At 33.6% G+C, this 25,382-nt stretch overlaps 3 protein-coding genes across 6 annotated transcripts; 2 read left to right on the top strand and 1 right to left on the bottom strand.

Moving 5' to 3' along the window:
• Positions 1 to 2,372: 2,372 nt before the first annotated feature.
• LOC145159168 (Basic-leucine zipper (bZIP) transcription factor family protein) lies at positions 2,373 to 6,318 on the bottom strand. 3 transcript variants are annotated; one of them, XM_079078085.1, is made up of 7 exons: positions 6,206 to 6,317; positions 5,844 to 6,047; positions 5,090 to 5,224; positions 4,927 to 5,004; positions 4,028 to 4,093; positions 3,690 to 3,755; positions 2,373 to 3,412 (listed from the first exon to the last, which is right to left on the bottom strand). In XM_079078085.1, exons 2-7 carry the CDS (start codon positions 6,036 to 6,038, stop codon positions 2,744 to 2,746), a joined length of 1,209 nt encoding a protein of 402 aa, XP_078934211.1. In that variant the 5' UTR covers positions 6,039 to 6,047; positions 6,206 to 6,317; the 3' UTR covers positions 2,373 to 2,743. The 3 variants fall into 3 exon arrangements, with proteins under 3 accessions (XP_078934211.1, XP_078934210.1, XP_078934212.1); XM_079078086.1 differs by having other exon boundaries at positions 2,757 to 2,853; positions 2,930 to 3,412; positions 5,844 to 6,318; XM_079078084.1 differs by having other exon boundaries at positions 5,844 to 6,318.
• Positions 6,319 to 15,090: 8,772 nt separating this feature from the next.
• On the top strand, positions 15,091 to 17,533 carry LOC145159167 (protein BUD31 homolog 2). 2 transcript variants are annotated; one of them, XM_079078082.1, is made up of 4 exons: positions 15,091 to 15,222; positions 15,931 to 16,032; positions 16,945 to 17,132; positions 17,232 to 17,533. In XM_079078082.1, the coding sequence occupies exons 2-4, from the start codon at positions 15,939 to 15,941 to the stop codon at positions 17,385 to 17,387; spliced, it is 438 nt and encodes a 145-aa protein (XP_078934208.1). In that variant the 5' UTR covers positions 15,091 to 15,222; positions 15,931 to 15,938; the 3' UTR covers positions 17,388 to 17,533. The 2 variants fall into 2 exon arrangements, with proteins under 2 accessions (XP_078934208.1, XP_078934209.1); XM_079078083.1 differs by having other exon boundaries at positions 15,111 to 15,251.
• Positions 17,534 to 21,528: 3,995 nt separating this feature from the next.
• Positions 21,529 to 24,590, top strand: LOC145157499 (uncharacterized). The gene is made up of 12 exons (XM_079076533.1): positions 21,529 to 21,579; positions 21,663 to 21,729; positions 22,125 to 22,276; positions 22,349 to 22,541; positions 22,892 to 22,907; positions 23,034 to 23,066; positions 23,158 to 23,293; positions 23,451 to 23,659; positions 23,741 to 23,861; positions 23,952 to 24,134; positions 24,224 to 24,292; positions 24,381 to 24,590. The coding sequence occupies exons 1-12, from the start codon at positions 21,529 to 21,531 to the stop codon at positions 24,588 to 24,590; spliced, it is 1,440 nt and encodes a 479-aa protein (XP_078932659.1).
• The last annotated feature ends 792 nt before the right edge of the window (positions 24,591 to 25,382 follow it).

Here is a 25,382-nt window from a genome sequence, read left to right as displayed (position 1 = left end):
TTTGGTGTGTGTACTTTGATAGTTTTTGTTTATGTTTGATAATTTAACTTATAAGTTTATATATGTTGTTATTAATTATGTAGTTGGAAAATCTTCGTGCAATGCTCAACAACCCGGCATGTAGGGATGAACTTTATTCGTTTTTTCAATCCCAAAATAATTGAGGAAAACGATGGAAATGAAGATGATGATATGTAGAGATGAGTTTTATTTGCATATTACACTTGTTGTCACGCTTTGTTACTTGTTAGAATGTAAATTTTTTGGTTGTTTTCTGTAATTACCGGCGACACTATTATCGGCGATATTATTACTTTTTATATTTAATAAGATGTTATGTAATTACCGGGCGACACTATTACCGGCGACATTATTACTTTTTATATTTAATCGGATGTGCGTGTGATTACCGGTAACACTATTACTTTTGATATTTAATCGGATGTTTGTTTTGTAATTCGCGTCAACACTATTATTTTTGATATTTATCGAATGTTGTTATGTAATTACCGGCAACATTATTACCGGCAACCAAAATCGTTGAATAAAAAAAATTAAAAAATGAAAATTGTTATTACCGACGACATCATCATTACTGGCGACGACACTCTTTACCGGCGACAAGATCATTAGCGGCGACAATTTAATCAATAGCGACGAAGCAGTAGCGGCAACTTATTACCGGCAACGTGTCGCCGCTATTACTATTACCGGCGACAATTTGACCTTTTACCGGCGACTTTTGTGGCCGCTAATTATCTTTTTACTTGTAGTGAGTCTATTTTAATCGATTGGAAAATATGAACCAACAAGTCTCTTAAGAAACATAAATAATAATAAACTAGTAGGTTACCACCACCACTTCGTAGGGGGACAAAACTTGCATAATTACGAATAGTGTACAATCCTTCAAATATACATAACTCATGTGGTTAAAATTTGAAACCAAAAAAATATAGAGACCGAAAAATAGCAATGTATATTGTGGGGATGTACATGTAATATGTAAACTTTCTATTAGCTCCAAACTGTTTTTCATATTTTTTTAAATATATAAACCAATTTTCTATTAGCTCCAGACTGTTTTTCATATTTATTTAAATATATAAACCGTTACTGTAAAAAAGCACAAAACCTTTCTTCTTTCTTCGTGTTAGGAACGCCAAAATAAGACTTCCACCCCTCCATCTTTGACATTTTTTAGGAACGTCAAAATACACAAAAGGGAGAGAATCCAAACCACATCCCATACTTCCCGCTAGAGGCGGCTGCATCTCGGCCTCATTCATACCTTAGTAGCATGAAAACAAAAATATCCAATAATACATAAAATAAGGTGTTATTTGTTTTTTGGAAAAAAAAACCTCTTCAGACCTCTTATTGCTGCGTGACGCAGCACACGCGCAACACTTTTCATCTCGCATCTGTTTGTTTTTTAGAATTCTTTGGAGTCAAAAACCTCTGTGCGTGCTCTGTTTGGCGCAGCACTTGTCCCGCCTCTTCCAAACTCTTCCAACCTTTTCTTCTTTTTTTTTTCTTGCTGAAATTTTGATTATATGTTGTTGAAATTTTATTTCATCTTTTATTTCGTTTTTTTTGTTTATTATTGTTGAATTTTTTATTTCGTTTTTTATATTCAATAATAATAATTTTTTGATGAAATATCATTATTTTTTACTAAAATATATTTATTTTTTGTTGAAATGTTATTATTTTTAATGAAATATCATTAATTCTTGCCGAAATGTTATATATTATTAAATTTTACGTATTAAAAAACTTTTTTCGGTTTATAAAATTAATTTATTTTGATTTTTTAATATCTGCAGCGGCATGCAGATGTTAAAAAAACAAACACGCTTCTTATTACAGTCTGCAGCCGTTTGGTCCACCTCTTCTACTGAGGGTTGCAGAGGTGGTCCGCAGACTTCATGAATGGGTTGCAAAGGTGGTCCGCAGACTTCATGAATTTTTGCTTCAAAAAATCAAACAGCACCTAAATTTCGAGTTACAAATTGGATAAAGTTCCGTATTACCAACTACACATTTAATGACAAATACAAAAATCTTACAATACAAGCCAATTACCATTGAAACTAATATTTTAAATAGGTGATTCATCAGAGCCAAGTGCCAACTTTGACAATACTCGACATAAGCATGCAACCACGTGGGACGATGGGAGAGATGCATGTTGTACTACATCTCTCGTTGAGTTCAAATTTTTTACTAGTAGAACATTTTAACTATTTGTGTCCCATTACATAATTTATATAATGAAAGATAAACACCATCACAAAACTTGATAAAAAAATGTAGAACATCACGTTTTAACTATTTGTGTCCTTGAACAACAACAAAATATCCCACACCATAAATACCAAAAAAAAAAAAAAAAAAAACTCGACCATAGATAAAAACACAAATCCAATTCTATCGTATTCGTCTTCCTCAAGGAAAATATGACCACAGACACTACTGACGTTCATTTTGCATTAATGAACTACAACATATGGAAGCATCCGCTTATTAAATTGAGAGTGACCATTATCAGCCACTTCAAAACACTATATCATAAGTCCTCCCTCAACACCTTATATACATCTTCATTCTCATATTACCCTCAACCCAAACACCACAAAAAATAACAACGTACTTTCACACTCCCTCACTGATACCTGATACCGATACCGACACTGGTATACCCACACTGGTATTGATACCGATACTGATACCAGGAGCACTAATGCATCCTAAGTTGACGGCAATGAAAGTGGCCCTTTAATCTCGTGAGTTGTTTACGCCTTTTCCTGGCTTCGGCGGCAGCCGCCACGTCACCACCTAATCTTTTACCTGAGCACAGAGGAACTTTGTGAATTTCACCATCAATTTCCTCACTATCATGTTCAATAAGTGCTTCACAACTCACACGGGGTGGCTCCGGTGTCTGTCGGCCGCCACCATCAGGCGGGAAACCGTGGTGGTTAGGTGTTTCCGATGCTTTTTCCGGGAAGAATTCCCGGAACTCGGAACACTCATTCGGTTTGTCGTTTAGATTGAAAGAATGGTGGCGGGGTTGGGGTTGGGTGGTGGTGTTTTGGGGTAGGGTAACCAACCAGGGGTATGGTAGTAAATATAGCGGACTTCCGGTTGTTGAACTTCCTTCTTCACTTGAATCGGGTTTATTGACCGGAAAAACTATTCCGGTGGGTAGTTGGCCGGAATTTATTCCGGCGGGTAGTTGGCCGGAATTTGTAGGGTGGATCATGGATGGCCATATGACGGGTAAGAAAGGTGGTTGGTTGTAGATTATAAATGGCGAATTTGTGGAGGATGAGGAAATGGCTTGTTCGTTTAAAGTGGTGGATTTTTCATGGGTTTCATCGGTTTCAAGATTTGTAACTTTGATCATCTACATGAATAGATTTGTATTAGATAGATGTTTTTATTTATTTTTGTCTCTAAATTTTCGAATGTTGCAAAATTGATTTCATTTTGTGATTTGTTTCGAGGGTTTTAGAACAAGGAGAAGAGGAAGAAATACAAGGGCACAATAGTTATATCTCTATAAAACACTATGAAATGTGAAATGGGATAAAAATGCAAGAGTATTTTTTCGGACGATATTTAGAAATTTTGATATAGTATAAGGACCAAAAGTGTAAATTAACTCTTGATATTATTTTCACCTGGGCTTTTAAACGTTCGTTCTTGGTCTTCAAAGAATCATACTGTTTCGAAGCAGAGTCCTTCTTCTGTTAAGAAAAAAAAAAAAAAAAAAAACATGACATTCAGTTTTACATAAACTCAAAACGCCACTGAACTTCCAATTTTTGTTCTATTATTATAAATATTTTTGTATTTTTTTGTTGACGTAAAATTGTAACCTAATTCCATTTCGTTTCAATGTTATAAAAATGTGAAACACTGTCTATCTAATACTATATTTAAAGAAACTTAAAAAAAAAAAAAAAATCATAACGTGTAGCAAAATTATGCAAAACTTGTATATGAAAAAAGTACAAACCTTTTTCAAATTCTCATTCTCCCATGCTAAATCAACAGCCTTTCGTGTTAGCTCCTCAAAGATAGCCTTGCAAAATTATCATAAAGATAAATACATAAATATATAAAAACCCAAATGTATATTAATGTATTTTAACAAGAAATAGCACATATACAAATTTCAGTAGTAATTTAAGTTTTTAATTATAAGCAATGTAATTCACAAAATAGTAAACCACATATTTTTAAAGGATAATAAAATAACATGTATATTGGATTTTTCCAGATTAAATCTCAAACTTTATTTTTTTCCTTAAAAAACTTTTATATGTTTTCTGTTTTTTTTTTGGACATTTACTTTATTTTTTTCCCCTAAAAACATTTATATGTTTTAAGCTCTTTTGTTATTTGGGCATTTTTGCTAGTTTACTTTTTGAGGTTTACTCAAAAAAAATGAAAAAATATAATGGCCAAGTTGAAAAAAAAATAGAAAAATATAATATCCAAATCGAAAAGATGGAAAAATATAATGACCAAATCAAGAAAAAATAAAATTTATAAAGTTTTTGATGGAAAAAAATAAATTTAAGGTTTAATTCTCAAAAAAACAACATAGAGGGTTTTCATATAATTATTATGCAATAAAAAAAATCAAATATCCTCCTACTTTTTCTTTTTTACCATCTTTATTATTGTTACGGTTGTTATATTTAATAAAATTAGTAACTTTTTATTACATTTGTTATCATTACAATATTAAAAATGATAAGCATGTATAGGAAAAAAATAAGAAGATATTTAATCTCCCAGATATTATTATCAGATATAAAGATCTTTTTGCATTAGAATAATAAAATCTATTAATTTGGCGCCGTTAAGAAAAAACATCTATTAATTTGGAAAATAATTACTCATTAATACCTGTCTTCTACGGATTGTTTGTCTAGCTGACTCTCTATTTGCTAACACCCTTCGTATTTTACGTGCTTCCATTTCAGTCTGTGTAAAAAAAAAGAAAAAAAAAATGAGCAAATACAAAAAACAAAAAACAAAAAATTATAATAAATGTCTTTCAAATTCAAACCTCAGTTAGATTTTGTCTAGATTTCCTCCCACTCGATGAACAATTCGTGGGACACCCAGGATTAAGTCTAAGTTCAATACTCTGTTCATCCTTCACCAACTTCTGACTCAAGATCCCTGAATTCCCCGACTTTTTCTGCATAAAATTTGTTGAATTTTCCTCATTAACACAAAAAAAGAAGACAAAAAGAATCTCAAATCTTAAGATCATGTATATAACCTAATAAAAAATCATGACAACAGTCTTCTATCATGTCGTATGTCGTGTCATTGTCAGGACCATGAAGAAATAGCCGTTGACACGAACTTCAATCAAAGAAAAAGACATACCAATCACACTAATGTGGGTCTCAGATCCTTTACATCCATATATATATATATATATATATATATATATATATATATATATATATATATATATATATATATATAAAAGTGTATGTAAGTCATAAGAGAGCAAAAGTGATGCCAAAAGTAGTTGGTGTATTCAACAGAAAACAAAATTTTAATGGAGATCTTCCTAGGAATGTGTAATTGCTGAAAGCAAAGTAGATCTGTGATGGAAATGGAAAGCAAAAACTCCGAAAATTAAAGGTGATGAAAACTATCTAATTGAATTGTTATTTCTCATGCTCCTAACTGATTCATAGCAATCAGATTCGTAATGTGTGAAGGAAGAAACAGATGTTTTGACGTTCTTCATGGAGTTATAAAAAAACCCTAACATTCAAATAATTGGGAAATTAGTGACAAACCTCATATGAATGACTAGGAAACGTGTCAAACGAGGAGTTAGACTCGTCCTTGACTCGTTCAGCAATTGATTCACTACCGCGAGAATCGGAAATTGTAGCAGGAAGATGAGCTAATCCAGCCAAAGCTTCCGCCGCCTCCAATTCAATCTTCACCATGGAGTCAAAATCCGCCGGCGATGCCCTAATTGCATCCATAATTGGTTGCTGCAACAACAAACAAGTTGCAAGAGAGATAAAGTGGAGAGAGAGATGGGCTATGGAGGTGTTGATAAGTAGTCGCAGAAGGTAGGGCGATGGAGAAGATGACACATGTCCTGCCATGGCGACTCATGACGGTGGATGTATGAGGAAACGCCACGTACCGATGAGGCACAGGCCTCGGTAGCAGAGGTTTTAGGCGATTGGGCAATGGCGGCAACAGGGGCACGTGGGGCTTCGTCATTTACAAGTGGCCAACAGAAACTCACCTTCCTACATCGTGTAGCGAACTCAAGATAATTCTTTTATAACAAAATATCTTTATGTTTACTCTATGTCGATTGTAAAAAGAAAAAGGGAAAAGAAAAAGTAAAGTCAGTTTCATTTAATTCATCAATCTTTTTTCCTGTGTGGTTAATGACTGGAATAAAGGCAGTAGGTGTTGTTCATTGTATTTAAGATTGATAAATTCCTAGTAGTTAGAGGTATTTTATGGTATTGTTATGTGAGTTGATTTTGTTGAGTAATCGAGCTTGAGGAAATTTGAAAGTATTAATGTATGTTGATTCGCAAAAAGATGGAATAGGAATTCAACATGATGCTTTTAGGATCTAAATGATGTATATTTGAAGCCATTTGTGATGAGGTTTTAGTTGAAAAGTTGAATGGGTGATTTTGGACGATAACATGATGTTGACAGAAGTTTCTACCAAGTTGCACAACCTAAACAACCCGCCAACCAGAAGCTAGTTGGGGGAATTATTATTTTGCTTCGAAAAGCTATTTAACTTTTTTTACGTAGTTTGGGGTGCAATAAGTTCGATTGAGCTTAATTATGTGTATAGCTATATGATCATAAAGTGGTTTGGTTTTTAACTTGTGTTTCTAGGTGTAACTTTCCATCTACACGGATCAAATGTGTATTGAATCTTCATTTCAACGAATATGAACATATGTAACCCAATGGACTTTATCTCATAATATAAAAGAAGTTAGGTTGTTCTAGATGCTCTCGAAGATCCTAGACGATTCTAGAACATTATGAAAGAATATGGAAGATTCCACAACATGCCGGAAGACTATAGAATGTTCTAGAATGATATAGAAGACTCTGAAAGGTTATAGAACATTCTAGAAGACCATGGAAGGCACAAGAACGTCCTAAACTTATCTAGAACATTCAGGAAATATATAGAAGTTTGTAATAAATATAGAATATACTTCAAGAAAACAAAATGTAGTAATCCTTTAAAAAATGTGAAACTCATATAGAGAGGTAGAAATATCTATAAATAAATGTGAAACTCATTTGCTCCAAACCATCCAAGAAATACTTCAAGAAAACAAAATGTAGTAATCCTTTAAAAATGTAAGTTATTTTTCAAGTGGTCTTAATAAAAAGTGTTACTGTTTCCCACATAAATAGTTGTGTTCAATATATGCATTACTCTAATTAATATCAAACGAGTCTAATTTCAACCGATTAGATATGTTTGTGTTATTATATGTTACATGTGATGAGTTTTTGTTAAATGCGACTTGGCCATTTGGGATCCAGATGGAGCAATTCCGAATCATGGTGGAGCATTTGGCCAAAATAGTTATGGCTTTTTCCAAAGGCGCTCCTGGCATGCCAAAATGCGCTCTACTCCATGGAGGCATCATAATGTGTTAGAATTTTTTTTTTCTAAAAACGCTATAGTTGAAGAGAGACTGTGTTGTTAATCTTGGAGGATGTGTTGGTTCTCTTGGTTGATGGAGAATGCACTCCTGGATGCGTTGGTTCTCCTAAAGGTGCTCTCTTGGTGTAAAGGTGCTCTTTTATGCAAATGTTCTTTCTTTGGTGCAATGGTTCTACAAGTGATGGCTTTTCATGAGCGTGTTTGCATTCATGGAGAAGACACTAAATGCAGGGTCAAAGTTGCTCTAAGTTCTTGGAAGGTGGCCATGCACATTACCACCAAGGTTGAAGATTCTAGGTGCATGGCGTCTCGTGATTAGTTGACATCCATTTGGACATATGAATGGATATGCATGGCCCATTAAGGATTTATGAAAGATCTTCGGTTTATAAATAAGGTGCACTCTTTAGTAAAAATATGATAGATGATGGATCTTCATGAATATGTTGCATGCATGGAGAACATGCTTCATGCATGGTCAAAGGCGCTCTATGTTCTTAGAATGTAACAATTGGTAAAAATAGATCAAAGTTCGTTGGTCAAACCGCCGCGAACCCCACTTTATTAAGGCATATTGTATATTTTTCTATGTTTTATATGCAATTGAAGTTATGTTACTCATAATTGCACTCAGATTACTCCAATTTGCTCAAGAGTTTTCGACCGATAACAAACATAAAACAATTCACAAAATAAGTACCATTTAATGCCCTAAAAATAAAATTTATGCATTGAGTGTACTTGGGAGCTCTATATGAAAAAAAAAATGGATAGGATATGTTCTCACGACTGCGTGGATAAAAAACGTCCAAAACGGAGATCATACAAGGAAGTTATGCTCTTTTTAAGGTGTAAAACCATTGTTTAACTGATTTTCCTAGAAACGAACACTGCTTTGCTTCGTTTGGGATAGCTACACTCTTCGTAAATTGTTTTTAACATGCTTTTGAACTCAGGCTTAGGTCAAATATTTGATTTCACTTTTATGATATTTTTGACCCCGAGTTAAATCAGATTCGCAAAAATTGTCGAACCGGAGCCTTTTAAACGTGAAACTTTAAACGTCGTATTCACATAGTTTTGTATATCGGATTTGAATTTTATTTGCGTTTTTGAAATCACCACGCCGAGACTATAAATAGGCATTTTCGAAAGATTTTTACGAAGTTAGAATTGTTGGCACGCGAATCGAGGCAAAAGGAGAGTGACATCACAAGCATTACATCATGCAAGGTACGTGCAAGTACCATGCATGTGTGGGAAATCTTCCAAAATCTGATCTATATCCTTCTAAAATCAGATCTTAGATCACTCCATACCTCTCATTTCTCTCTCTCTCTCTCTAATCTCCCTCCCTCTCTCTCTCTCTCGTTCTTGATATCCTGCGAAGAAAAAGAAGAAAAGCCAGCAACACCACCGCTTCCCAACCCATCCTCCGGTCGTTTAGTAGCCCCACAACACCCATTTCATGTAACACTTGGATTTTTGGTATGTTCTTTTCATCCCTTTTATATTTTATTTTATTGCAAGCTGGACCTTGGAGTCGTACGCGGCGCGTGCCATTTGGTACACTTAGCGTACTAGCTGAAAAGCTAGTACGTGGGGCGTACCACATGGTACACTTAGCGTACTAAGGTGATGCTGGTCGCGGGTGCGAGGCCTTGTACGTTGGGCATACGAGGGTTACACTTAGCGTACTCGGAGATTAACAAACCCTAATTTTAGGGTGTTGCACCCTATATAAAGTCCTTCAGTTCATAGGGTTGGCCTCTTTACCAGCTTCCATGCCCAAAATCCTAAATCTCAATCCTTATCCTCTATTGTTGTGTCTTTTAGCTCTTGAGAATAATTTGGCGATTATTTTGCTCTTTTTGAAGGAAGTAAAGAAGATTGAAAGTGCTTTGCTTGGTGTGAAGTTTATAGATCCAAAATCATCACCCTTTTCTGCGAGTCTTTTGAGGTATCAATTTTATACCTTGTTTTGGAGTAATGTCTTAATGGATTAAGGGTTAGAAATGGAAGACGGCTGGATGGGGAAGTACGTTGGGCGTACAAGCAAGTAGGCGCCACGTACAGGCCCTAAAGCATCTACACTTAGCGTACTGCTGAGTACGCCCTACGTACCCAGGCAATTGGGCTTTGGATCTTTTGGGCTTCGGTTTGGGCCATTTGCTTGCAAGTGTTTTGGTCTAGGAATATTTTTGGACCTTAGGGTAAGGCCCATGAAAGGGTTTGGGCCCGATTTGGAAAATTGGGCCATGTTTGGGCCTTGGTTGATTAATTGGTTATTGGGCCTTTTTGGATTATGAGTTTGGGCATAACTCTTGGTCCAAACTAGGTAAGGGGTAAAATGGTCATTTACCCTACTTATGGATTGTTAGTTATTTGATATTGATAGCTCGGGGATTCGTCAGACCTACAGCCAGGGATTTATCAATGTGATTCAGCGGTGCGAGGTGAGTTTCCTCACTGGGTTTAACGGGTCGAAGGCACTAATTCTGGCCCATGATTATGTTATTTTAGGGTGCTAGATGTCTGCGTGACTCTTGCATGTGTTATGTACGTGTATGCTTACCGGGCGGGACCCGATGATCATCTTGTATGCTATGTATCTATGTGATTATTGCATGTGTATGTGTTTATATGATATATGTTTGTATGTATGTTGGGCGGGGCCCAAACTATATAACGAGCGGGGCCGAATGTCGGGCGGGGCCCATTATATGTTTATTATGTATGGTATGTGGTATTTTGGAGAACTCACTAAACTTTATGCTTACGGTTTTCAGCTTATGTTTCAAGTACTTCTAGTTCAAAAGGGAAGAGCTCGGGATGATTGTAAAGCACACACCACTGCGTTTTGTATTTTGTGATTTACTCTGATTTGAGATGATGTTTGATACACTTGTTTTTATTTAGATTGTATTGATGATGATTTGGAATACTGATTTTATTAAATTAAAAATGAAATTTTTGGGTCTTATTTTTGGGAGGTTAGAAGTTATGTGACATCCCCAAATTCACGGCCAGAAAAGACCGGTTTAATTTATGCTTTTGAAATAATTTCAGAGTAATCATTTGATTAAAAGTGTTGCGGAATTTGTTCCAAGAAAAACATGATAAATATGTTATCAAATCATTTCCGAAGAAATGTATTTTATTCACTTAAACCATTGGGATGTCATTGTCAATACAAAAACATAAGCATAAACAAAACTTACATTCATTTACACTAGTGATCTACTTCTCTTTTAATCTCTCAGTATAAAGCAACTCCGTATCGATACCTGTGATACAAATAAACTGAGTGGGTCAGGCTTGGGAGCCTGGTGAGCATATAGGGTTTTCAACCCACAATAAATAATTTATTATGCTTAAACATCAAACAATCAACCCAATTACCCAATCCCCATTGTCGTATTTATTTCTTAAGGATTTACCCTAAGAATCAACTATCACTCATTCCTAAGGATTCATCCTAAGGAATAGGCACGAAGTCTATCGCTGCCCAAGGTTTATACTACAAGCACTAACAACGTCGATCCCCACATACTGATCCTATACAGTACTAGATCTAGCCTAAAGGATCGATATGAACAACCAACTAATGAAACTGCTTCGGAAATCCCCTAGCAGCAAACAAGGATCGATAAAGATATCGAATGAATGGAATAAGTTTAACCACGAACCTTTGTTCGTAAAAGAAAGAACCACATGACAATTAAGTCAGGGGTAGTTATCAATGCCTAGGCTGTGGTCTGAATATCGTGGGGTATGTAGCCCCCAGACGCACCCTATCCAGCATCGAACTTTGCCTAGGCTGTGGTCTGAATATCGTGAAGTATATAACCCCCATACGCACCCTATCCGGCAATGGAAACACTGACTAATGCCTAGGCTGTGGTCTGAACCCCCAGACTTACCCTATCCGGCATCGGAAATGAAAACACTGACTAATTCCTAGGCTGTGGTCTGAACCCCCAGACTCACCCCTATCCGGCATCGGAAATGAAAACACTGACTAATGCCTAGGATGTGGTCTGAACCCCCAGACTCACCCCTATCCGGCATCGGAAATGAAAACACTGACTCATGAAGCTCGTCCGATCACTTCACAAAAGAAACGAAGACTCCAAAACTCTTCAAAATAAAAGCATAGGGAAAATACTAATAAAGTACTCTCGTACGCTCCCGTACCCCGACACGTAATAGTGTCAAAAAGAAGAACTAACGGATGAACACATAGTTCAAAAACAAACACTTAATGAACGTATAGTTCGAGAACACCTTATGAACATATAGTTCAAACATACCTACCAATTACAAGTCTGCTAACGTTCCACTGGACTATCTAAAATAGTCTGTGGCCGTTGTCTATACTCTGCTAGATGACTAGATCATCTTAAACATCGATATCTCTCATCACTTTTATTTCATCACACATCATCTAATTTATCTACCCATGTTTTACCCAACATATTTGTAGATAAAAATACATACACAGTTTAAAACTTGTATAAAATATCAAGTCAACAATCACCTCAAATAAACAATTAATATATATTTACACATAGCATGTATTTTAAGGTAAATACTTCATATCTATGTGTAAGATGAAGGTGACTATACACTCACATGATTTAACGATAACCGGGCAGCACTTCGTTGCCTAAAACGATCGTTTCTAATAAAACCGGGAGTTTTATTGAGAAACCGGGCTCTACGAGGGTCGGGCTTTGAAACCGAAAAAATAAATTTCCCGGGCTTCTCGGGCACTCCGGGACGTGTTCCGGGCGTTGGAAATGATCTCGGGGCATCGGGGGAAGTGGAAATGGTGAAAATATGAGTTTAGGGGTGAAAAATGGCAAAATCCCAAAGTTACTCGGGAAGTCTCGCACCCTTCTATTTATAGGGGGAGGCTTCGGACCGAGGGGGGAAGGTGGCTCGCAGAGGAGAGGGCACGAGGCGGAGCTCGGAAGGTGCCAGCGCAAGGCCACGCGTCAGATCAGGAGAGGACCGCACCGCGGATGCGAGGAGTCACTGCACACTTGTCAGATGTGCGAGGGCCGAGACTTCGGTCGAATCCGGAAGTGACACGCAATTGCCAGCTGCTCGGATGACTCAACCATTTCGGACACGTGGCACATTTTGGGTGAGGGTGACGTGGCCGAAGTTGGGCCATGCGAAATTCCTCGGATTTTGTGCAAAAACTTCTAAAATCCATAACTTTCGCATACGAGCTTCGTGTTTGACGTTCTTTAGACTTCGTAGGTAAAATTACGCTCTACAACTTTCGTTTAGACTTCGTCGGCTAATTTTGACTTTAATTTTTATATTATTATTTTTAACAGACCGGGACAGGAAATCCGTTAAAAATTCATAACTTCTTCATCCGACGTCCTTTTTCGTCAGACTTTTTACCGTTGTACTACTATTTACGAGACCTTCGATTCTGGTTTAGGTCGTGTCGGCTAAAAATCACTCGATCTAAAATTCGAGTTTTTAGCTGTCTACTGCTACGCTGAAACTTCGAAAAATCATAACTTCCTCATACGAAGTCAGAGGCGTTCTTTTTATACCTACTCTCGGTTTAACGAACACTACGAGTTTCGTTTAGATTACTAAGGCTAAAAAGTAGTTTATCAAAAACTCACTTTTTACGACATTCGGCACCGTGCCGGTTTTGTCGTGAAACTTCGACAGGTCATAACTTCTTCGTTATAACTCGGATTTTGGTATTCTTTATATATCTGTAATCCTTGTCACGACCACCACAACTTTCTTAATAGATATCGGCTTTATCTAATATTTATTTTCGACGCTCATTTTTATTCTTAATTAATTAAACCCTAATAATTAAGCATAAAACACATAATTTTCACATAATTCCTTTTCATTTCTTCTAAATGAGTTACAAAGGTTAACCTAGACTATTATGTCAATATTAATGCCTAGCCTAGAAACACGGGCGTTACAAGTTAGTATCAGAACCTCGGTTTGAGGGATTCAACATTAGTTAGATAACTGATTAAGAAATGTGTTACTTGCAAAATGTCACTTATAATAACAATCTAGAGGTGAGTAAAACCGAAACCGAAAACCCAAAAACTGATAAAACCGAAAATGAGAAACCAAAACCGAACCAAAATTGTCGGGTTTGGGTTTAAAATTTTAAAAACTAAAATAAGGATGTCAACGGGGGCAAACAGGTAAGCCTGCCCACCCCTGCCCCTGCCCCCGCCCCCATTTGGGTTGACTTTTTTTTTTTGGATGAACGAATGTGTTTTTTGGGCTAAAAGAAATTTTTTTAAGGTTAAAAGAAGCTATTTTTGGGTAAAATAGTTATTTATAGCATAATTTTATATATTTAAAACAAAAATATTATAAAATTTCAAAAACGTTATAAGCTTAAAAATATGGTATTTTATTGAATTTTGGAAGTTCGAAATCATTGCTATTATTTATTATATTTTTATAATTAATATATATTAATATAAATAATATATTAACGGGGTAGCATTAGGGGTTCGGGACGGGACTACCCACCCCTGTCCCCGCCCCCGAAATTAAAACGGGGGTTAATCTTGCCCCCGCTCCCGCCCCCATCCCCGATTTTTTAAACAAATATCCTCATGCGGGATTGGGGCCCCACGAGACTTTTTGACATCCCTAAACCGAAATTTTCAGTTTGGATTGGGTTTGCCTTGTCAAAACCGACCCAATCCAACGGTTTTGAAACTGATCTAAACCTGACCCTAACCAAACCAACCAACCTAACCGATCCCAACTATTCCTAATTTTTTATGTTACTTTGATTTTCATGTTTTGGTTATGAGCTTCAAAACTTAGTAGTTTTAATATTTTTTTGAACTATGTAATTGATTTTGCTTGTTTTAAATGGTTTGAAAAAATTCCGAATTAATTTGTTAGTTTATTTACATTTTATGAAAAATGGACTTAAACCCAAAACCCGTGAACATGGTTGAACCCATAAACCGGGAAAGTGACCATAGAAACCGAACCCATTAGGTTCTAAAACCCAAAAACCAAACCTGGAAACCAAACACATTGGGTTCTAAAACCCAAAACCGAATACATGGGTTACGTTCAGTTTATGCTCACCCTTATAAAAAAATCTCACAAAGTTTAGGTATCTACATACATAAAAGTGTTTTTAGGGTAAAATCATCAAATTTTTTTTTTTTATTACAAACTTAAAGGTTTTCTTTGATTCTCCTTATAATAAAAAATCATAAATGAATAAATAAAGATATATAATGCGGAACTACTAAAAATGTACTTTATTTATATGAAGACAAAACATGAACATTAGAAGATAGTAAAGGGACTCGAATTGTAACTTAGATGAAACAAATCAATATACGATTATCAACAAATAAACCCTCCCACCTCTTCACAGAATCCTTTTTCAGCTTGAACGAACAATCACGACTCTAGCTTCTGCGCCACCTTCAAAGGAGACGGTTCTTATTCCGGCGGTAACCAACTTCCGATTTTCTACTAACAAGTGATTCTTGATCTCTTTCTCTCTCAAACTCTAGATGTCCGATTTCATCTGCAACTTGTTAATTTTCTATTGCTTCGAACATTTAAAATGCGAAACTAATTTCATTTTTGATTTTCATTATTTTTCCACTTTGTAGGGTTAATCGAAAGATTAACAACGAAACCATGGATTTGAATATTTATTATTTGGTGCCCTAGCTTACTAGATTCGTAACCCTAGGTTTCAATTTTAACATTGTAAATTATGTCTTGTGGTTAGTGTAAAGTATATTCGTGAATTAGGGTTTAACAATACAGGATTTAGGAACATCATGTAATTTACTTTTTGAATTATGATGGAAATTTCTTACATTTTTTCAAACTGATGTTCTCGTCACCATGGAAATCAGGGTTTCTTAGTTTTGTTATATGTAGCTTCTTTTAAATTTGCTTGAGCTAAATCAATTATATCAGTTTTTGCAATAACATGGCTTTCTAAATCTAAACATACAGTGTTAATGTGTTATTATTCTTTACCTTTTCTGTTCATATGTGTATCAGTATCACTATTGTTTTGATTTTGTAAGACAAGATCACTCAATATCTTTCATATAGCTTACATGTTACAACGAATGACCTTTGTTTCTTTATTCATGTCATATAATGTTATTCCTTTATCTAATTTGGATTAGTCATTGTAGTCAGAAGAATGCCTAAAGTGAAGACAAACCGTGTTAAATACCCAGAGGGATGGGAGCTCATAGAACCTACTCTTCGTGAATTACAAGGAAAAATGAGAGAAGGTATTTTGTTTCTTTATATTAATGTTTCATTTTTTACACAGGACATGACGTATGACATGACATAAAAGATTGTACTGTAGACTGAGATTGATGTCCTATTGCAGAGACTTATGTGCAAAAAAAGACGTAAATGCCCTTCTCATCCTCATTATTGAAAATAACTTTATCTTAACTAGGATCGATCCTGATGTCAATAGAACAAAACTTAACTATATCTTCCTACCCAAAAAAAGGAGGTACAGAGACTTGCAAAAGACGTAAATGCCCTTTTCGTCTTCATTATTGAAAATAACTTTATCTTAACTAGGATTGAGACTGATGTCAGTGGAATAAAGTTTCACTTTTTTTGTCCCACCCAAAAAGGAGGGACAAAGACTTATGTGCAAAAGACGTAAATCCCCTTCCATCCTCATTATTGGAAATAGCTTTATCTTAACTAGGATTGAGACCGATGTCAATAGAACAAAACTTCATTTTTTTGTCCCACCCAAAAAAAGGAGGTACAAAGACTTATGTGCAAAAGACGTAAATGCCCTTCTCATCCTCACTATTGAAAATAGCTTTATCTTAACTAGGATTGAGACCGATGTCAATAGAACAAAACTTTACCTTTTTGTCCCACCCAAAAAAAAGGAGGTACAGAGACTTATGTGCAAAAGACGTAAATGCCCTTCTCGTTCTTATTATTGAAAATAACTTCATATTAACTAGGATTGAGACTGATGTCAATAGAACAAAACTTCACTTTTTTTCCCACCCAAAAAGGAGGTACAGAGACTTATGTGCAAAAAAAGACGTAAATGCCCTTCTCATCCTCATTATCGAAAACAACCCTATCTTTTCTTTAATTATTGGTTCTTATTCTCTCACCATTTTACTAATGGAAAATTTTGCTATATATATTTTTTTTAGCTGAGAATGATCCACACGATGGGAAGAGAAAATGTGAGACACTATGGCCTATTTTCAAAATTGCACACCAAAAGAGTCGTTACATATTTGACCTTTATCATCGAAGGAGAGAAATTTCAAAGGAATTGTTTGAATTTTGCTTGGATCAAGGGTATGCAGATCGTAATATCATTGCCAAGTGGAAAAAGGTGTGCAATTTTGCTCTTGAATTCTATTTCATTTTCCTTCATATTAAAACATTTTATAAATGATTCTGATATATTTTGGTTGTGATTTTTTATTTTCAGCCAGGATATGAACGACTTTGTTGTTTAAGATGCATTCAGCCACGTGATCATAACTTCCAAACAACGTGTGTTTGTAGAGTCCCAAAGCATCTGAGAGAGGAAAAGGTTATAGAGTGTGTGCATTGTGGTTGCAAAGGGTGTGCAAGTGGAGATTAACAACTTACCTTGCATTAAGTACTATCGATGCTTAGTTGCTCACATATTGTATTATGCTTGAATTTATTTCAACTTTATCACTTGTTTTGGTGGTGTTAACAAGATGATTAACCTTTTGGTATAAAAATGGTTGTCATGTATGCTAATGTGGTTGGAAATTAGTTTACGTATGGACAATAAAATACAAAGACAAAATAATAGTTGTATTAGGTTTGGTATGCATTGGACTGAGACTGATGAGACTGAAAATAGCAGATAGAACTGTTGTTGATACGACAAAAATTGAGTAAATGAGTAGATTTTCTAAAGTACAACATCTCAATAAGAAAAAAATATACGAATAATAAAAAGAATCGGAAGAATGAATTCAGTATAATGCTGAAAATGTGAAATCTTATGGATTTTCATCTTGTTACTACATGAACAAAAGTGTCTATAATAGTATAATACATAGATAAACAAAAATACATTGTGATTAATTTCATTTGGTCTTTTGTACATACAAATATACGAACTAATAATATCCACCAACACTTCTCCTTCCAACTGCTTTATTTCTACTCCTCGAAATATACGAATCAATTCTTATATTAATTTCTTCATGAAACTCATACATCTCATCTTCATAAATTGTACCCACCAACCCCAACGAGCTATAACTATAACGAACTTCATCGAGGGCAAAAACGTCAAATTCTTCACTTTTTGAAGTACTCGTGATCTTTTCAGATGTTGATCTAAGAAGGACCGATGGGTTACTTGCGCAGTTACTATGATTAATGGTCCAATAATTTGAACCAAACGTGGGTGGTGGTGGAGCTTGTGGTGGAAAGCCGCTCATGTTTCTAATTGGGCCTACTTTTTCATCAAGAATGACCATTTTTTCGACATATACCGCTTTTGCCCTTCTGAATAATCTTCGTGGTGTACCTATGTATTTTGTTAGATTCATTCTTATGGTTCATTCATATAAGAGTGGTAAAAGGTAGGCTAATGGTATAAATAGTAAGTTGGGTATTTTGGTAATTTTGTTATGGATGGAAAACTCTAAAAGAAGGAATATTGAAGTTTGTTTGTAGGTGTGGGAGTAAGTTACATATCCTTATCTCTTTGTTTTATAAAGATGCTCGTTCTTGAATTCTTGCTTAGTTTGACTCTTTGTGGTTCAATTTCTTTTTATTATGGGTAAAATTTGTAAGTAGTTATGTATTTTTTTCATTTTTTTATTGATATGGACATTGTATTGTATGTTTATTACAGTAGCAAAATATTTGCAATTTTTAATAATGGAAATCAAAACCAACAAATATAGCAAGTTTTGACTTTTTAATGTCATGTGTTGTGATATGTAACATTACACGCGTATAAAAAAAATAAGATGAATGTCTAATTACTTTTGCAAAAATACATATATGTCTATGTTCATGAAATGAATATTTATACAAAAACCCTAAATGTCCAACATATGTTCATATGTTCATATATATTCATAAATGAATGTCTATAGAAAAACTCAGATATGAATATGTTCATGAATGAACATTTATACAAAAGCCATAAATATGCAACATATATACAAAACCCCAAATGTGCATATGTTTATGAATGAACATTTATATAAAAATCCTTAAATTGGTAATGTTTATACATGTTTAGTAGTGAACATATATGAATGTTCATAAAATATAATCCAATGCATTTTCATCCAAATGAAGCATCCATTGGAGAAGTACCACCAACAATCCACGAATTCCATTTATAGTCTTCTGCCTTTAAAAACTTTCTTTTTAAACACCCTATAGATGAAAATAACACCATGAAAAGTCGGTTTTCAGTAAAACACAAGAAATTCATGTATTATTAAGGACTTTTATTGTGCATAAATCCATAATATCTTATAACCTTTTTATACACATAATTAGAACTTTTATTTGATTAACATTTTGAAAATATATTTTGTTGGTGAATGACGTCTCTTTTACTTTAAATCCACACCACTAATAAGTGTTGAAGGGATAAGCATGAATTGCGGAAAAAAAAAATTGTTTATACCAAGTTACAATTCCAACGATTGTCGTAAAGCAAAATCAGAAATTCAATTCAGAAGTTCTAAGGCATATAGTATATTGTAGTTTATTCTAGCATTTCAAGCCTACAAGATATTTACCCTCCATTATCAAATTGAAAGTTACAGATTCTAAGAGTTACTGTGTAGTGTTTCATCGAATCTTAGAACTAAGAAAACTATAAATAATAAATTCATTATCGGATATCATTGCCAAAACATTTGGGATAAACGAAGATCAAATTTCAAAAATTTCTTACTGAAAAAATGGAGATGCAAAAAAAGATGAATAAAAAACAACAAAATTCAATATATGTAGATAAAGGTAGCTTAAAACTAATAAGTTTAGGGTGCGATTCGTAAATAAAGCTGAAGTCTAAGGGTTAAAAATGTAAATTGGAAAACTAAATGTCTTTTGTAGCAGGTAGCAGTAGCTACTCGCGGTAGCATTTGATTTTGGAATGTTTTGTTGAAAGCTACTCCATGTAGCTTTTGATTTTGGAGCCTTTTGTTAACGCTCATGTCGCCGAACGCCAAACGTCAGAAGCTCCCAAACGCTGCATGAGAGTTTTTGTATGCAAGATTTTCATTCTTTCTTTGTATCTTGCATACATACACATACATTTCAAAAAACATTTAATTTTTTTTCATTCTTTTATTTATTTCTTCTATATTTCTTCTTAATTATCCTTTAGTGATTCTGCAAATTGGTACAACAATATCAATATGTGTTGGTGATTTTAGTGTCACCAAATATTTTGTATAATTGGAACTAATATGTGAGCTAAGAGGCTTATAATTTATACTTTATATTATATGTTTGATGAGTACGGAGTGCACACATTTGTAAAATCGAATGATAAGCCGGCACGAATAAATGACGGAAGTCAAGGGGGCCGCGCCCCCTTGCAGGGTCTAAGGGTCAAAGCCTCTGGCGGTGATTATGGTAAGATTGACAAATCTTGTCAGTTTTGAAAATCATTGATTATGTCATTAAATCCATGATTTACTTAACTAATTTACAAAACGAAAACCCTAATTCTCAACTATAAATATGACTCTTCTCTTGAGCTATATTATACCCTTCTTAGCTCTCTTTCTTCTCAAAACGATCTCAGAATTCTCTAGCAATTTGGTATACGTTTCCGTGCCTAGATTCGTAAGTGTCCATTTGGATTATCCTAGACTGGATTTCTTGTAACCTGGACATAGGATAGAAATATTAGTTCGGAAAGCAACCTTACGCGATCCATTGGCATAACCCTCCCACAACCTAACAATATAGACAACAGAAAAAATAGAGATGCAAGAAAAGATAAACACTAAGTAAGATCTAAACCCATTACCTTTGTTCCATAGATAAACTTTCATGGAAATTGAGAGAATTAACTAACCTTGCATGAAATCTATATATCTTAAAAGGAAACCCTAACTTTGTAGGCGTATTGAAATCACAATCAAACGAATCGAATGAGAAGTGATGATGAATTAATTTTAGGTTTCACGTCATCCTCTACAACACATCTTCGATCACCCACCACCATCATCTTTTCTATTTTCCTTCATCTTTTCAAGCAGCTAACAACAAAAACACCATAGTTGCTTCTTGATTTTGTATGATGGAATGGGGCGAAGGGTGAGACTATAAAGAGACATAACGTGAGGAGTGAAAAAGGAGGTGATTTAGGTTTTGGGAAGAATACGTAGAGGAGAGACTAGAGTGACATATCTTCTCTTCTAATAAAACAGTACATTAGACGACACGTGGCACCACCTTAGTCCATCCGTCTTGGCTTTCCCGCTCATTTGATCTAACTGAAATTCCAGAATTTCCCTTCATGTTATTAATCACTGAAAAGTCGAAAATTTTGAAAAATCTTTTTATAAATCAGTAAATATTTAAATCATGAAATCAGGATATTTTAAATTTGAATTTTCAATTATACCATATAATTCTGCAACAAATATGGCAGAAAATAAATGTTAAACTCTATCACTCCCAAAAAATCAGCAAATCAAATTTCAATCCCAATAAATCAGTAATCGAATATCAGTCGGATATATATACACATTTACATGCGTGTTTACCTTCCTGTTTCACTACGCATAGATCACTTTATTCATCAGGTAATGAGACTACATTGTTTACTCTGTGTTTTTAATATATCGATGGTATACTCATGGATTAATCGCTTTTTTTGTGGTTACAGTGTGTTTTTCCTATATCCAGGGTATATACTCATCGACTTTTTAGTTTTGGACTTCATAATCAACCAGGTCAGTTTACTGTTTTTTTTAATTGTTAACCCTGTTTTTTATAACCTGTTAACCTTTTTTTTTATAAACTGTAATTAATAACACAAATTTTTTCCTAAATATATTTAATTGTTTTAATTGTTTTTTATAAACTGTTTGATCATGTACATGTATCACGGATTGTTGAATAGCAATGTATTTTATAAACCGTTAATCATGTTTTTTCCTTATGTATTTTAACTCATTTATGCACCCATTACTCACTTAAAGAAATTATAACATTGTGTATTTCTATGATCAAAATCAGTTAAATAGCAATGTATTTTTTTAAGTATATGTTTTCTTTATGATTTTTTTGATTATATTTAAAAAATTTTGTTAAATATATAGTTTTTTTTTTTTTTTAAATTTTCAAGGTACAATGGAAGATATTACTCCAGTAAAGGAGATTGACTCAATCAAGGACGATTTCACAATTAAGGTTCGCATCATACGTCTTTGGACTCAAAAGTCAAAATTTGATGCAAATGACACATACTCGATTGAAACGATTCTGATGGATAAGGAGGTATAACATGCATATATTCAATTATTATTTTTATAAAAATTTATTGATATTTGTAAATTAATTATTTTTTAGGGAAGGAAAATTCATGCATCTTGTTTGAAGAAATGGTTTCCTAAATTCCAACGCTATTTAAAAGAGGATACTTCATTATACATCAAGAAACCTAATGTCGCACCAAATACTTCAAACTTTAACTTTGCTGATCCGGACAAAAAACTTACTTTAAATCCTGATACAACTCTAAAAGAGTGTGAAAACTTTTCTGGTTCTACATATGGGTTTGCTTTTGTTGACTTCAATACGATTCTTTCTAACAACATCCTAGAGTAAAACTCTATTGGTTGGTTCTTTTAATATTAATTTTTCTTATATAACATCCTACCTTCTTTCTTTTTATTATAAATTCATAATTTTTATTAACTTAAGCATATGTTTTGTTGCTTTTGTAGATATTATTGGACACATTTTTGAATATGGGCATATGGACACCTCGGAACAAGATAAATCAAAACACAAAATGCTCATGCATCTTCAAGATATAGAGTATTCACCATTATTATAAACAAATAATATATTTTCTTTTAAATTATCTACATTATTTCTTTATTTTTTCAGGAATACTAAGCTTAAGGTAACTTTGTGGGGTCATAATGCATACTACATGCATGATTTTCTTGCTAACAATAACAACTTTGCTCCAATTGTTGTTATTGTTCAATTTACTAAAGTAATACCTTTCTTTTTTATCAATGAACAGATTGATATCTGAAATTAGAATCTACAAAAATAAGTATTATGATTTATAATTTCCTTTGTATTATCATATTTACTTATTTCATACTATAATAAATGTAATACCTTTCTTTTTTATCAATGAACAGATTGATATCTGAAAATGGACAACAACTTTCATCAAGTGGAATCAAGATGATTGCATCAAAACAAGAGACGGAACACGATGACTTTCTGAAAAATAATTTGTTTTCGAATATTGATGATGTGTTTGAACCTTTGGAGGTACTTTAGGTTATTTTGAAATTCGTTACTTTAATGCACTTTTATTTTTAAATTTTAAAAGTTTAAGAAACAAACATAGTATATTGTTATAATGAAACTAACATACAATGGCATAAACTAACATTTTCTTAACATTAAACATTATTTAAATTTCCAGGAAAAAACGGTCGTTATTGTTGGTACTGTTAAGGGAATACGTCAAAACATACGTTGGTATTACCTTGCTTGTAGCAACTGCAAAAAGTCAGCAAAACAAAAAGAGTCTTCTACTGATAAGGTTGATGGTTCTCATGAAGTGGCCGAAATCGTTACTTATGAATGTGCTAATCCTAAATGCAAAAATATCAAAATTTCGGTTATTCCAAGGTATTACATATTTATTTTATATAAAAACAATATATGTTTATCATAATTTTGTAATATAATATGATTTTATACTTTATTTAGATTTAAAATCTCACTTCGGGTTCAAGACAACACAGGAACCTTGACTTTAACCTTATTTGATCAAGAAGCAAAGAAGTTGTTTAAATATACAGCTAAAGAGTTGTATGATAAAAACAAGAAGGTATTATTTTATAGTTCTAAATTACTTCTTTATGTTATACAATTATATATTTATACACAAATTTTCTAACAATATTTATTTATATTTTAGCTTGGCATCAATTTGGATTTGTATCCAATGGAGTTGAAAGTTGTGGTGGACAAAAAGTTGGCAATTAAAATTGATATCTCAAGTTACAATGTCACTAATAAAAGTAATATTTATGGGATATCAAGATTAACCGATAATGCAGACATAATTGATGAACTGAAAAAAAAGAATATTATTCTACAGGTTATTTTCAACAATTATATTTAGTTTTTACCACTTTGACCCAACAATATCTGACTCAATAGCATTTTGTTTTTGATGTGATGATGTAGTCTGCTAATTCGAATTCATTCATGATTGGTTCTTCAGATATTGGTTCCCAAGAGACCAAAGTTGTCAAGGTTGTAGTTTTTAAATTATAATTCTGAAGTATTATGTTTTAATGTATATCAACTAACTAAATTGTTTTTCTAGGATTCTTTTTCATAGACAGGTGACAATTTAACACCTTGTGCTAGGGACAACTCAACTGCAACAAGTCCTACAAAGTTGATTTCTACACCAACTGAGTTGAAAAGAAACCTTGCTACATGCATAGATCTTGATGAAAAGGAGAATTTGTCAACATCTAAGTCTGCTCGATTGTCACCACCGGATGAACAACTAATGCCTCTTTTGGTCCCCAAGAAAGAAAAGTAAATGTATTTTACTTTTACAAATAATCTTACTTCATGGTTAATTTTGTTTCTGCATCATAGACTCTTACGCCATTTACATTTTTAGGTGGATTGGTTTAAATGGTTTTTGTTTGGGATTTGATGGTTTTTATATTTATTTCTTGAATATACATTGTGTTATTTTTTTCATTCCTATAATGTCGTTTACTATGTTATTTTGATTTTGGTAGAACCGATTTTATACAACATTGCTTTTATCTCCCAAATGACTATTATTTATTCAATATTGGATAATATAACATCTTATTATGACTTTATTCTTCATTCGAAAGTATTCATTAAGGAGTAAACATTAATCTAGGGATTAATACAATAAATAGCAATGTACTATCATTTATTTGTGTAGAAAAAATAAAAGTATCATGATATTAGGCATCAAATATAAACATTAAGTAATATTAGGTATTTGTTATTGAACATCACCAAAAAAAATCCTTTGATAATAACATTGTGTATTTCTAACTGTATTTAACTAAGTTATTTACCCATAATTTAGTTTTAAGGTTCTTCTACTTGATAAATTTATGTCTCCAATTCAAAATCCTATATGTACTTTTATTCGTTGCTGATTATATAGCAATGTAATTTTTGCCAAAAGAACTTTATTTTTACACTTATATCATGGATTGTTCAATGTTCAATTTGAAACGTAAATATTATACAATGCCTATATTGCCCATCCACTATCAAGATAGTCTTTAATCAATCAATTGTAGAATTTTGCATTATCTCTGTATTTAACAAACTTATTTAC

Source organism: Lactuca virosa, chromosome 2, assembly GCF_052849685.1.
Source record: "Lactuca virosa cultivar CGN04683 chromosome 2, Lactuca_virosa_CGN04683_v6, whole genome shotgun sequence".
Lineage (NCBI taxonomy): Eukaryota > Viridiplantae > Streptophyta > Magnoliopsida > Asterales > Asteraceae > Lactuca > Lactuca virosa.
This window is presented reverse-complemented; position numbering and strand designations above follow the sequence as displayed.